General features: G+C 38.4%; 1 protein-coding gene across 1 annotated transcript; it reads right to left on the bottom strand.

The window, feature by feature from the left end:
• Positions 1 to 5506: 5506 nt before the first annotated feature.
• On the bottom strand, positions 5507 to 11689 carry LOC128572864 (olfactory receptor 2T29-like). The gene is made up of 2 exons (XM_053572989.1): positions 11660 to 11689; positions 5507 to 6502 (listed from the first exon to the last, which is right to left on the bottom strand). Exon 2 carries the CDS (start codon positions 6497 to 6499, stop codon positions 5537 to 5539), a length of 963 nt encoding a protein of 320 aa, XP_053428964.1. The 5' UTR covers positions 6500 to 6502; positions 11660 to 11689; the 3' UTR covers positions 5507 to 5536.
• Positions 11690 to 14839: the final 3150 nt, after the last annotated feature.

The following is a 14839-nucleotide window of genomic DNA, read 5'->3' as shown; positions in this document are numbered from 1 at the left end:
TTAATTGAGAATATTGATAAACCTGGTAGAATTTTGGGTTTTGAGCTTTTTGAAAGTCAAGTGGACATTTTGAATCCTTTCACCACTGTGGAAGTTGGAATTTGATCAAAAGTTTCTGAGTAAGTTTACTTGTATGGTGGAAGATTGCTCTGATCATTATGGAGGATAGGTCTGAGAATATCCTGCAGAGCTGGTTTAGTTATGGCAAATTTCTTCAACATGTGAATGTAATTAAAGTATTTAATTTCTCCATCATAAATGAAACTCAGTTTAGCTGGATACAGGATCCTGAATTGAGATTTATTTTCTTTTAGAAAATTAAAATTTGATGACCACCCTCTTCTAGCTTGAAGGGTATCAGTGGAGAGATCTGCAGTCATTCTAATATTCTCCCCCTTGTAGGTTATGGTTTTCTTACATCTGGCTGCTTTCAGAATTTTCTCCTTTATATTAACTTTAGTGTAGTTAATTATGATGTGTCCTGAGGGATGTCTTATTCAGAGTGAATTGTGCTGGGGTTCTGAAACTGTCTGCTATCTGAATTTCAGAATCTCTTGGCATGTCTGGAAAGTTCTCATTCATAATCTCATGAAGAAGAGCCTCTGTGCTTTACAAAGCCACTTCGTCACCTTCAGGGATTCCTATAAGGCAAATATTAGTTTTCTTCGAATTATCCCAGAGCTCTCTGGGAGAATGATCTGTTTTTCCTCTCCATTTTTCTTCTTCTTTAGGAGTTTGGGAGCATTTAAAAGCTTTACCTTCAATGTCAGAAATCCTTTCTTCTGCTTGCTCCATTCCATTACTGAGGGATTCTACTGTATGTCTCAGACTTTTGCAAATTCTTGTCTCAATGTGTCAACATCTTTGGTGATTTTGTTTCTGATTTTGTTGGATTCTTGAGACAACTTTTGAAATGCTCCTTGAATTTCTAATTCCAACTTTTCTTCTATTCTATTAATCTTGTTTGCAATCCAAATTCTGAATTCAATTTCTGACATCTTAGCCATCTGTTTATGAATGGGATCTTCAGTTGTGTCCTGCCATTTCCTTCCTTGGGGTGGGGGGTGTTGAGCTATTCTGGTTATTCATGTTTCCAGATTTTTTCTGGTGATTCCACCCCATGATTATTTTACACCACTTGGCTAGATGAGCAAATAAAGAGAAGTTGGATTGGGGGCTCCAGGGGTAGTGATTAACCAGCCCTTTTTCCAAAAGCTGGGACTGGTGTCTACCCTTTCCTCTAAAGCTTTTCCAAGAACCCATACAACGTTATGGCCCAAGAAACTGGGGGCCTGCTTGGTGCAGTGGGGGCTAATTGACTCTGTCTTGTTTTCAGCTAGTCTCTGTCCTACCCTAGTGAATCAGTTACTCTGGGTTTCTCAGCAGTGGAGTAATACCAGCAATTAGGTCAACCTGCCTTATACCGGCTATAATTGGAAAAGGAAAATCAAACCTTCCCACAACCACACACCCTGGGTACCACTTTCGATAGTCCTCAGGTCATTGGCACAGTTCAAGAGGTTCAAATCAATTATTTCAGTCAGCACCAGTCTCAGGTAGGAGAGTTCAAAAGGTCTCTAGCAACTAGATAGCAGGGGTCTGCTGGCAGCTCAAGTATGACTCACTGTGGTGCTACGTGAGGTCAGAAGAACCCACCCATAAAATAAATTAATCTGGGAAGGTTGATGCCTCCTTCCCTACCTTGCATGTCTGTCACACCCAGTCACTGGTTACCCCATAGGGCTGTTACCCAATTCCCTTCAATGTGCCGATGTTCCAGGGGTTTGCACCTGCCCAAGTCACAGGGAGATCTATATCTCCTTACCCAGGCTGCCGCTCTTTGCCACTATCTGGCATGGGGAGGTGAGGCCTGAGAACCTCGGGTGCTTAATGGAGGCTGGGGTGGTTCACTAAGTTCCAGCCCCACCCCTGATTGATGTTGCTGACAGAACAGAAAAACTTCGCAGAATTTTTTTCTGTCCTGTCTATATTCCCTTGCAGATCAGACACTGTTTGAGTTCACAGAAACTGCAACTCAGCCCTGGTCTGTGCCACTGCCCGGACTCAGCTGAAATTTGTGTTGGGGTGGGTGCTGTTAGAGTTCACACTCGGCTGTCAGTTCCAGCCTCTGCCTGTCTGCCCTTGTCTCAGCTATGATCTCCTGAGGTCTGGGTGCTCGTAGGCTCAGTAAAGTGGTCCTGTGGGACAGCCCTGCTGTGGGAGTATGCCATCTCTGCATGTGTGTATTCTAGTCCCCGTGCTCTGCCCAGGCCAGTACCACCTCAAGCATACCCTTTACTCATGGGGCCTGCGTTTCCATCCCAGATCTGTTCAGCTAGTGGCTTCCACCAGAGAAAATGCCCAGATTCCTCTGGTTACCCAGAGAGACATGGAGTGTCTGTATGTAATATCCCCAGGGGTGTGAGACCTATTGTTCCCTTATCTTTTGGCTCAGCTCCAAACCCTAGGCTTACTTGCTAAACTTCTGTCCTTTAACTCTACTTCTGGACGGGAGCCTCTGTGGAAAGCTGGCTTCAGTCAGACATCTTGCCTCTGCACCTCCAGGGATTGGATGTTAATGTGAGCTAGGCTGATGCCAGGGCACTCTAGCCTCGGGCAACAGAGTGAGTCTCTGACTCAAAGAAAGAAAGAAAAAAAATCTGTGGTCAGAGACTCAAGTGGATGGTTTTCTGAGTGGCCAAGGCATCGAGAGATGAACCAATAAGATGCAATTGTCTCTTGTGAAAAATAAAAGTCTCTGCTTATTTTTAGAATGGCTCAGACAATAGTCACCTTAATAAGGTTGACCTTTTTGTGTGGGAGTAGAAGGGTATGTGATTTGGAGGAGAGAAAAGACTATTCCAGGATCATGAGCTAAGCAGAGAGTAAGCTCTAGATGCTCTCATATTAAAAACAAACAAACAAACAAGTAAAAAATACCAGGAAGGAAGAAATGTCTGTCTTGTGTCATATGCATCAATGTCTTAGGGCCGGTAGGCCATGTGCAATGCATTATTAGGGTGAGGACTTAGTGTATAGGGTGAAGTCACCTCTAGCACACTGGATGATGACATCTCTAATGGTGAGCTCCTGTGTCAGGGCAATATCATGTGGAATAAGGACCTGGGGTATCTTTTCACATGGATTCTAAATTAGGTTGATATGGAGCATGTTATTATCATGCTCTGATATTATAGCAAAAGTGACTTGTATTGGAAAAATAATGCAATTTCGATTTTATGATTTTTTTTAAGTAAACGGGCTATGTGAGTGCACAGCAGAGGTGACACTAGCATTAATGATATGGCCACAATTGAACCAAAGTGCCACAGCTTGAGTGACACAATTAAGACTCCAAAGAAGAGGTACATGAATCTATAACCCCCTAACAGTCCAAGGTTTTATCCAAGTGGATAATGACTTTTACTGTACTTGGGTTGTTATTTATATAGACTGATTGGTATGTTTTTAGGCTGTTGTTTGTTAATCAAAATATTTATGGCTGAGGTTGGCACTCTAGCATTAGTCTCTAGGCAGGCTCTCTCACTGCGTCATTTACCATGGGTCTTTTAACTCAGCATACCTGGTGAAGGACAAGCCAATGACATCTTCAGAGTGCAGGGTTATCCTTAGTCAAATCCAATGGCATTTGACACACATGATAGAAAAGGCATCCTTGGAGGCCTCCATATCACAAACCATAACAAGTGGCCAGACCAATAATAATAAGCAAGCAGTGAACAGATTTGGTGGACAGCTTTACTTTACTGGCTTTTGTTTTCAGATGTTTATGTTTTTCAAACATTGCTATCATCAAGGAGGAGCCGACTGGTCTCTTCATTATGGGATATAATATTTATTTCATTGTTATCTCCAAATGTGATTTTTTTTATTTTCTAAGTGGAGTTTCCCATGTGATTTTATTATTTTCTAAGTGGCAACTGTCTGTCTTCCTTTGAAAAACTTCTATTCATGTCTTTTGTCCATTTTTTTAATTTTCACATATTCATGTGTTCATTAGGCTTCCACTTTTTGCCTTCACAAAATTAAAAAGGCTTAAACTTTAACAACAATAACAATGTTTAAGATAGGGACCAGAAACAAAAACCTCACAAAGAATGAACAAAGACAAATACATTTAGAGAAGAAATCAGATGATTGCTGCAACAAAGTATTAAGCAATAATAATAGTAGTAATGCAAAGAAAGTAACATTCACATTGTCAAATAAGAGTATGTCTATTATAGAGTGCTTTGACTCTGAGGTTCAGTATAGAGTCATCAATTATCTATTTCATATTATTTTTTCCCAAAGTATGAAAGAATGGACAACTAATATTTATAAATAAAGATAAAAGATAATTTCTCTGACATCAGATTCCTGAGCATGTTCCCTTGGCTCCAGCATCCCACATTCATGTGATGGTGACTCCTGGTCACCATTCAGTGCTGAGATTCAGAGTTTCTTCCCAGTTCCTCTGTTAGAACTCACATGGTAAGTCTTTGTGAGCTATAGTCTTTTCATATGAGCATAAAAATAATTTATTTATTTTACCACATCTGTTTGCACACACAACCACATCTATGGTTCAAACTCCTCAGGGACAGTAGCCATGTGTTATTCAGAATTTAATCTTTAGTTTTTTAAATTATAATATGGCATGACATGTTTGTTGGAGAAATAAATGAATGAATGTTGACACCCTTTCTCTGTTGTTTGTCTACTAAGTTACATACTTCAAATGTCAGCTCAGATGCCATGTTGGACAGGCAACTGTCCCTAAATCTTTCTCATGTGGGATTACTATTTTTCCCAAAGTCCCTTATGTGGTCTTATATGCCACATGGTACTAATTATTTCAGAGAGATACCACCCACTAGATTCCTTCAGTTTTGGACCACTCAGAAAATGGTAGTCTTAAACAAGGGTGGGCAGACAAGTAGATTTTCTCAGTAATGATTAGGCACATTGCAATGAGCATGATTTCCATGATGTTATGTCACATTACTATCTCTTAGAATGGAAAAAAAAATGCAGGGGAGGTAATAAAAGTCTGATATTTAATTCTTCATTTGTAAACAATTTTAAACATACAGAAAAATAATATTAAAAAGATTCAATTAATACCTAATACCCTTTTCCTAGACTCACCTATTGTCAACATTGTACTCCATTTTCTTCAGTGCTCCTCTCTCTCTCTCTCTCTCCCCACCCTTTCTGTCCCCCTTTTTCTCTCTTATCAGTTGAGCACCTTATGGAATTTTTTCTCTAAGTATTTTATTATGCATATTCTACAAAATTAAAGAGTGGTTATCAACTTCTGAAAATGTAACATCAATACAATAGTATAAGAATTTTGAGTGGACACAGAATGTAAAATAGAAAAGCTTTTCAAGCACAGTGAAATCATTTCTAACAAAGGAATAAATGTGATATGAGGCAGCATGGTAAGAGAGTCTAAGAGATAACATTGGCATAAAATCCTAAACATCTGACATAGAGAGAAAAGGAGACAAAATCATCACTACTAAATTGTCTACTTTATAGTTTCTTGAAAGATAGGTCCCATCCTCAACATTTTCTTCAAAGCCCCCGTGACACTCTTATTCCTAAAGCTATAGATTAAAGGGTTTAGCACAGGAGTAAGGATGGTATAAAAGACAGACACCATCATGTCTTTCTCAGGAGTGTGATAGGAGCTAGGGAGCATGTAGGTATAGATGGCAGCCCCAAAGAAGAGGATGACCACAGTCATGTGGGAGGAGCAGGTGGCAAAGGCCTTCTTCTGGCCCTCTGCCGAGTTCATCCTGTGGATGGTGAGGAAAATGAATGAATAGGAGCTTGAGATGACAGTCACAGGGATCAGGAGCATGAGCACACAGCACAGGTACATGAGAATCTCATAGAGTGAGGTGTCTGAGCAGGAGAGCTTCAGCACAGCAGGGACCTCACAGAAGAAGTGCTGGATCTCCCGGGACCTGCAGAAGGGGAAGGTCATAGTGATGGGAGTGAGCATAAAGCCATCTACTGAGCCCAGGAACCAGCAGCCAGAGGCCAGGAAGAGACACACCCTATGGTTCATGAGGACAGTGTAACGGAGAGGATGGCAGATGGCCACATAGCGGTCATAGGCCATGGCAGCTAGAAGGAAAAATTCTGAACCTCCTAGTGTCAAGTAGAGGAACATCTGTATCCCGCATTCAGGGGGTGAGATCTTATTCACACCCATGACCTGGTCCATGAGCATCTTGGGCACAGTAATGGAGATGTACACAATGTCCATGAGAGACAACTGTCTGATGAAAAAGTACATGGGAGCATGGAGTCGGGTGTCAGAGCTTATTAGAAGGATCAGGATAGCATTTCCAGACAAGGCCATCAGGAAAACCACAAAAATGATCACACACAGCATCACTCGATATTTGGATTGACTGAAGAGTCCCATTAGGATAAAATCTGATCCTCCAGTGTGGTTGACCATCCAATTAGTATTGTCCATGGAGTTAATGTAAACAGCACTCTGAGCTGAGTATGCAATGAGTGTTCACGTGTGTGTACCAGCCAGAATGCTAACTGCAGGAAATCCTGTGGGCTGGGGGATTTGGGAATTACAAATGATCTGTAATTTAACAAATTGATGAAACAAACTAAAAATTCACAACTGGAACAAAAGAATTGTTCCAACCCAGTTCCAAACTGGGTTGCCACAGTTTAAGGTCATAAACTTTCATGATAATGGTGTAGTTTGTCTCCCAACTTTTTAGAGGGACAAGTGGCATCCAGCCACCCAAGATTGAGTAATAACAGGTCTCTGATGCCCTTAGAGGTCCAGGGCTACTCACATGCTACACTGACTGGCTCAGTGTATGCCTACCATACACCAGCAGGCACAGGTAACCCATTGAACCCCATTCATAATGGGGATTGGGGATTGCAATTATTCCCCATGAACAAGGAAAGAAGCAAGAAAGAAAAAGAATAAGATAGTGTCATTTGTCAACAAATACTGGAAATTTGCAGAATCGCTATCTTATGCTAACACAAAGATTGAACCATTGAGGAAAGACAAATCAAACTTATTATTTTATAAAGTTTCTATCATAGAAGTATGAACTTAACCTCTCTGGTTTAAGTTACAACTGGAAACTTAAAAACATTTAGAAGTGTACCCCACATAAGAAAGGTTCAGATAGTAACTAAAGCAAAATTTGGGAAAAATATCTATACTAAACATTTGAACCCCCACTGCTCATACAATTAAGCTATGCTGTGAGACTCTGTGGTTATGTGGAGCAAACCTCACATTCTCACATGCAAGGAAGGGTCCTCAGGCAAGACCCCTTAGGGACCCGAGGGGCCTAGGGTAAGGAGCCTGTGCTGCAGCTGGACTGTGGCCCATAGGTCCAGCGTCTCTTCTGTCTGCTATTTCTCTGTCTACTATATATAAAAGGAACATATAAAAGTGTTTGATCTCAGGTGCATTGAGAAATATAAATGATGTACAGTAATGGAAGTGTTTAGAATAATTCCATTTAGATATAAATAAACAATATCTGTAGAACCTAAGAGATAGCTGCTACCATTTTGTCTTCTAATATATGTATTACTTCAGCTCTCCAGTTGCAGTAACTATTTAAGAATTTGATTTCCAAAATGAAATGAGAAAAGATCTGCAAAATAACAAATAAGCAGAGCATACAATCTACTTTAAAAATAATTTTAATTGGATAAATTATTTATATAAATGTGTATAAGCTTTAAATATATATTTATTTATATGTGTGTGAGTATATATATACATATATACACACATATAAGTACAAATAAATATACAGTGCCTTTCTCATACACACACACATAAGTACAAATAAATATACAGTGCCTTTCTCATTTTAACCCTGGTAACACAGGGCTTTATGGAGAATCCCACCTTCTTCTGTCTAGTATAGTGGCCTCCAAGTTCATCTAAAGCTCCCACCATTCATACTACATCTCAGGGAGGAAGAACCAAGGTCATTACTGCTTACCAGACAAGGCATTAGTTGTTTTTGCAGCCATAATCTGCTTTGTTGCCTGCCTTGATCAATTATTCATGGAAAGTGAGACACATGAGTAAAAACTGAGCAGCACTGAAATGTCTCTGGCTTCAGTTCCTACTTCTTCCTCCTTCTTGTCACCCAAAGTCACCTCTGTGTCAGCCACTAAAGACAAATCAAAAACAAAGTAAACTTAGTTGCCCTTCAGGATGTCACAGCCACCCCGTTCAAGAATGAAATATTATATAAATGTGATGTAAAGTGGAATTTCTAAACAGCTGCAAAATAAATAAGAAAGCAATAGACACAAAATGCACATCTGACCTTCCTGAGGACAATCCCTAAGAGCTTCTTGCACACTTTTCCTTAAAGAGGATAAACCTTTTCAACTTTTCCATTTCTGACATGTTAGATGTTAAATGTTGATAGACCTTTCCAACAACTAGGAAACAACGGGTCCTCTTTCTGGGAAGACTAGATATTTCAGAAAGAATTTAGAAGTTTCAAATACATGTTGTACTCCTGTAATAATTCCAAAAACTAGCTACAATGTTTAACTCATTAGCAGTTCCAAGGTTCTGGGGTTGGAACACTATTTTGTGTATACATGTTTGTGTGTATAATAATAGTGTGTGTAGTATACTACACACATCCTAACCCCACTGGCAAATGGTATATATAATGTGTGTGTGCACATGTGTGCATGTGTGTGTGTCTTATATTTATTGGATACTTATATTGAGGCAGTGTTATCTATTGCATCCGCACCCCAGAACCTTGGAACTGTTAATATATATAGTGTATACACACACTATATATACTGTATATACTAGTATACACACACACATCCTAACCCCACTGGCAAATCATGGCTGAGCTCTATGCAAAATTTAAAAACAGGCTAACAAATTTCAAAACACACCTGGTGACCTAGTCCATATTTGTAGCCAAATTAAAGCAAGGACCCAAATGGTGGCCAGCACATGTGAATACCTGGAAGCAGAGTGCTCAATAAATTGAGAGAATGTGGGTGTGAGGGACCAGGGGGTGAATGCTGATTCTGGGCAGATCTCTGCTGCACTTTGGTAAATGGGGGTCATGGTCATTAAGCCACTCAGAACTGATTACCCAGGTCACCAGACAGATAAGGTAACACTGTACCATGCATGGTGACTGGCCTCTCTGTTCATTCTTTCTATTCTCTATCCAAATGCTTGAATTTCATGCAAGCAGCTTAGTGAATGTTTAACTTGGGGAATTATTAAAAGTAGAGGTAGAGTAATAGCAGACCTTTATCTAAAGCTAAGAGCATCCCAGGAATTATTCTAATGCTTCACCATATTACCTCTTTCCCAAGAGCCTATGAGATATGTCCTCATTTTATATTCCTTTTTCAACAGGTTAAAAAATTCAGGCTATCTGTGTATCTGCCTAATGCCACATAACTAACACAAAAGAGGACTCAAAATCAGTGTAATAAAGGACCCCAAGCATGTATCTCTGCCTCAGTTCCCTTAGGAACACCGTTGTCTCTCTCTCTGCAGCCCACAACTGGGGCTTAGGCTACCCACTGTCAGTTTCATAAGGAAAACATAAGCATAACTGAAACATTTGTTTCTAGTGGTTTGCGACCCTCAGTAATCATCCCACTCCAAGGACAATTGGTCATTTTTCATTTATAAAATTTCAGTCTTAGGAAAACAAATGCATCATAGTTTAAAATCTGAACATATGAAAGAGATATTATCTCGCCCATAAATAATTGGAAATAAATGTATTTCCTAATATGTTGCAGTAAATAAATGAAAGTTATAAGAAAAAAAGCACATTAATTTTCTCCATAAAAAGAGATGGTAGAGGAAAATGAGGAAATGCTGTCAAAAATGAATAGAATGTTTCAGAAGCAGAACAAGCCAAGAACAGAGATTACCTGTTTGCTCCTGCGGTACTATCTGGTGTCTGGTGTCCCCGTCAGATGAGGTCTTGAACCTCACCTTAGAAGGGCTAATGGAGTGTGCCAGGTTAAAAGCACAAGGAAAAGCAGGAAAGTGACATCATTCCAGGTTATACTATGCACATCAGGGGAATGTGTTGATAAATCACTTCTGGGATTTGAATAAAAATGCAATTAAGAGAGCTAATGGAGGAAATAGACATCTCTGGTGAAATTTTATGGTTTTCTTCTAAAGGCTTTTTAATCTCCTTCTATTGTTAAACTCAAAATCATAGCCAATATTAATAATAATCTCAACTATCATCATTATTAAAATCTTATCTATGAAATATATTTGTATGTAGTCTTAGTCTTTTTCACTTTAGAAAGTATATTCCATATATTTGTGTATTTATCCTCATTTATATATATTTATGAGATACTGTTGCTCTTCTTATCTTTCATAGATATGGAGTCTAAAACTAAGAATTTAATTGATATGTCAAAGGCACCACCACCACTCGGTACCATGGTCTAGACTCAAATTGAGGTCATCCTCTTCTCATCTCAATCTCTCTCACTTTTCATTAGGTTACTGCTTGAGCCCTTGACTTCTGTCACTCACTTGCAATCTGTGTTGCTTGAGTATTGCATTTAATTTTAGAGTGTTTGTTTTTATTTTAAATACTGACATACAAAATATAGATAAATCTGGGTGGCACCTTGGCTCAGGATGGAGAAGCATGACTATGTATTCAATTTTGATATGAGGACAATTAATGACAATTAATGACACAGTGAGGGGGGCATGAGGAGAGCAAGGAGAGAGACTGGGGGGGTAGGGGAAAGAAAAAAAGAAAATAGTACAATTCTTACATAAGTTGGATATAATTTTGAACAAAGTACATTATTTGAACAATAAACTTTTTAGTTCAACTTGTTAATATGTTGTTTAGGATATTGAATTCTAATATATAAGTGAAATATGTCTGTAGTTTCCCTTTATAATAATATGGCTCAGTGAGTAGGGCGCTGGCCCCATATGCTGAGGGTGGTGGGTTCAAACCCAGCCCCGGCCAAACTGCAACAACAACAACAAAAAAAAAAAATAGCAGGGCATTGTGGCGGGAGCCTGTAGTCCCAGCTGCTCAGGAGGCTGAGGCAAGAGAATCACATAAGCCCAAGAGCTGGAGGTTGCTGTGAGCCGTGTGACGCCCCGGCACTCTACCGAGGGCAGTAAAGTGAGACTCTGTCTCTACAAAATATATATATATTTTTTTTTCCTTTTTTTTTTTTTTTTTGAGACAGAGTCTCACTTTATTGCCCTTGACTTCTGGGCTTAGCCGATTCTCTTGCCTTAGCCTCCCAAGTACCTGGGCCTATAGGTGCCCATTTTTCCATTTTTAATATCAGGTATATCCAGAAGAAGTAGAATGAATTTGAAGGGTTTCTTTTTTTTCTATTATCTCTAAGATTTGGCAAGATCTGTTTCTTGAAATTATCTTCTATTTTTATTTATAAATATTAGTTGTCTATTTTTTAAGACTTTGAAAAAAAAGAAAAAAAAAAACAAGCAAAATGAGGTGTCAAATAGAGAATATTAAGTGGAATAGGCCCCAATTCATTAATTAGGTTTCTTATAAAATAAATTTTAATCCTTGACATCTCTGTTTTAACTGACTTTGCCAATAGTAACCTTTTTTTTTCTTTTCTGGTTTAGGTGCACAGGATCCTCCTTTCTTTTTTTCTTTTATAGATATTAGGTCTTGCTATATTACTCAGTCTTGTCTTAAACTCCTGGCCCTAAGTGTTCCTCTCATCTCAGCCTCTCAAAATGTTGAAAATATAACTGTAAGGCTCAGTACCCTATCATGGGATCTCATTTTTCAAGGTAATTTGTAAATAACAAAGATATAATTTAATTTCCTTACTGAGTTAGAAAATCTAGGCCTATTATGGGAGATTTTCTGTCAATGGGTAGTATGATTATAGAAATTATAGTCAAGGCTTTAGTTAAAGTGATGACGATTTTATCCTATATTTTATATTTAACTATATTGCTAATATTATACATGCTTAAATTTAGCAGGATTCCCCCAATATAACTACATTTTGTAACCTGTATTATGCTTATGATGCTGTATCAATTAGTGTGTTTTACCTAATGCTGAAGTCAATTAAGACCTGAAAGTAGAGGCACAAAATCCAATCACTGTCCTTTTTATCTTTTGTTTTATAAATTTGTTAAAATAATTTCTGATTTTCAGTTGGGTCAATCTATGGACCTGTAATTCAGGTCGGCATACACACACACACATTTTATTCACTCTGCATTTTTTTTCTCTTTCTTTCTTTCTTTCTTTCTTTCTTTCTTTCTTTCTTTCTTTCTTTCTTTCTTTCTTTCTTTCTTTCTTTTTCTCTCTCTCTCTTTGTTTCTTTCTTTCTTTTCTTTCTTTCTCTCTCTTTCTTTCTTTCTTTCTCTCTCTCTCTCTCTTCGTTTCTTTCTTTCTTTTCTTTCTTTCTCTCTCTCTCTCTCTCTCTCTCTCTCTCTCTCTTTCTTTCTTTCTTTCTTTCTTTCTTTCTTTCTTTCTTTCTTTCTTTCTTTCTTTCTTTCTTTCTACTTGTAGTTGCCTAAAGCCATGCTTTTTAGATTCTTTGTCTAATGACTCATAGTGAGCACTTTCTAAGTTGTCTCAGGAAAATTGGGAGGGCAGAGAGAGTGACCTGTTTCATGAGCAGCCCTCAAATTCTAAGGACTCCAAGCCCACCTCCTAGGGACTGGGATTTATATATGGACAGTTAAAGCAACCTCTCCCTGGAACATCACAAGGAGCCTCCTGCCAGCTGTAGGCAGTCTCAGTCCCTTTGCCTGTTGGTAGCTGCCATACTTACAAGCTGGGGCTATAGGAGGTGAGCTATGTAGGGCAAGTGAGGTGGGTGTAGCTACTTTTCTGTTGATCCCTGTGGATTAATATGAATAATTTCCTCAGGTCCAGGTCACAGGTAAGTTCCTCATTGTTTGATACCTGGCCCTGTGGTAATTAGGGCTAGTACAGTTGTCAGGAGTATACAGTGAGATAAGGAAATGGTTATGGTGTGGTCTTAATCAGAGGCCCCAGAAGGGGAACTGACTTGTCTCTAGCCATGGTGTCAAAACTGATCAACTCAGCACTTTCAACAATGACTATATCATATATACAAAGAAAGAGTGGATATTGGATAGTCAATATGTAGTCTCAGACACAATTCTCTATATTTCCAAACTGTGTAATTTTACATGGCAAGAATTTCTGGCATTATTGCCTCTGTGCAAGATGGAGATAGGCAGTAGATTCTATAAATTCTATAATGTAAAATAAGGCAAATTGTTAAACATTATATACAATGTATATGTATGGATAAAAACTTTACTATTTCCTCAAACCTAAGATGTTCTCATTTGTAGGATTAATCATTTTTTTAACCACTAAGAAAGAAAAAATTCTGTCAGTTCAATTGGCACAATGATTTGAAACTTTGTATTTTACTTTACAATTAGAAAGTATCTTTTAGTCTTAATGTTTTTACATATACTACTCTTGTGAACCTATGGAAATTAAAATGATCCTTAAAGAATTTAGTTGAGATATTTCTGTGGCAAAGACAATTACATCACTTCATAATATCTTAAATTTAGAAATGTTAAGAAATCCAAAAATAAATACCTCTGTGCCACCACATTGTTCATGAAACACAACAAGTCCCAATACTATTGAAGTTCTTGAGTTTATTTATTTGATGATATCTCCTTCAAACCCCACTCTACAGATTCTTGTTCCTCTTGAGTTATAAAAACTGACAAATATGCATGCCAAAAAGCTAGTCTGCTCTGTTTGCAAACTGTTTTTAAGTGGATCTACAGGCTGTGTGTTTTTCTATTGCTCCTTTTACTTTAAGGAGCATTCATCTCTGCCACATACACAGGTGCCAGTGTTATAGTATCCCAACACATACATACATCATGTCTAATAGGTGAACCTGACTTACCGTGTAAGTTCATGTACCTTTAGTGAGAAGAAGAGGAAAGGAAGAAAGTGGTGGCTTCTAGGCCAAAGAGTGTCACCCTCAAATATAGCTTAGGAAAATAAAGGAAGACTATGAGTAAAACAAGGTAAACACTTTTTTGTTGTTCTACTGAGCAGGGTGTGTGTGTGGTGAGGCTCTTCTAGCAGAAGACTGGGTTTCAGGCAGCAGTTTACTTGGTGATGGAACAAAGAATGAGTATGATATATAAAGAAAGCACGCAGGATAAGGCAACGCAAGGACAATGTGGGGGGGGAGGAAACAATTATCATTTTATTCATTACTTGATGCATTTATAGATTAAAATTCAAAAGCATACTACTAATCAACCCTTACCTTTATGAAATGTTCAAATTGCAATTTAGAGCCATGGTGATATGTACTACACTGACTTTTACCATCTCATCTCCAACTGGCAGACACAGGAATCCCTGCTTCAGCCAAACTTTGCTTATATTGAGTATATTGTTTTCTCTCATTCTCTACAATATTGTAATATGAGAGTATGATGTGCATTCTCCTCTTTCTGCAGTTCTACGTCCTTAATACATACTATCCTTTATAAAGACTGATTTTAAGAAACAAGTGCTTATTTTACTCACCACGTTGCATGTCTCTCTCTAGGCCTTGAAGCACAGAGATTCTGGACCACAGCAGGAGCAGATTCAATGTCTACTTAGATATTGTTGAATCTCCAGATATTTCCCTATGAAAGTGGAACATCTATGAACAATAAACAAAGAGCAAGTGAACTGGAGGATTTCCAAATAGAGCTCACTAACACTGCACTTGCTTATCCTATTGTACC

Source organism: Nycticebus coucang, chromosome 20, assembly GCF_027406575.1.
Source record: "Nycticebus coucang isolate mNycCou1 chromosome 20, mNycCou1.pri, whole genome shotgun sequence".
NCBI lineage: Eukaryota > Metazoa > Chordata > Mammalia > Primates > Lorisidae > Nycticebus > Nycticebus coucang.
This window is presented reverse-complemented; position numbering and strand designations above follow the sequence as displayed.

Excerpts from the sequence above, each read along its gene's own strand:
- LOC128572864 (XM_053572989.1), bottom strand. The coding sequence starts at position 6,499 with ATGGACAATACTAATTGGATGGTCAACCACACTGGAGGATCAGATTTT.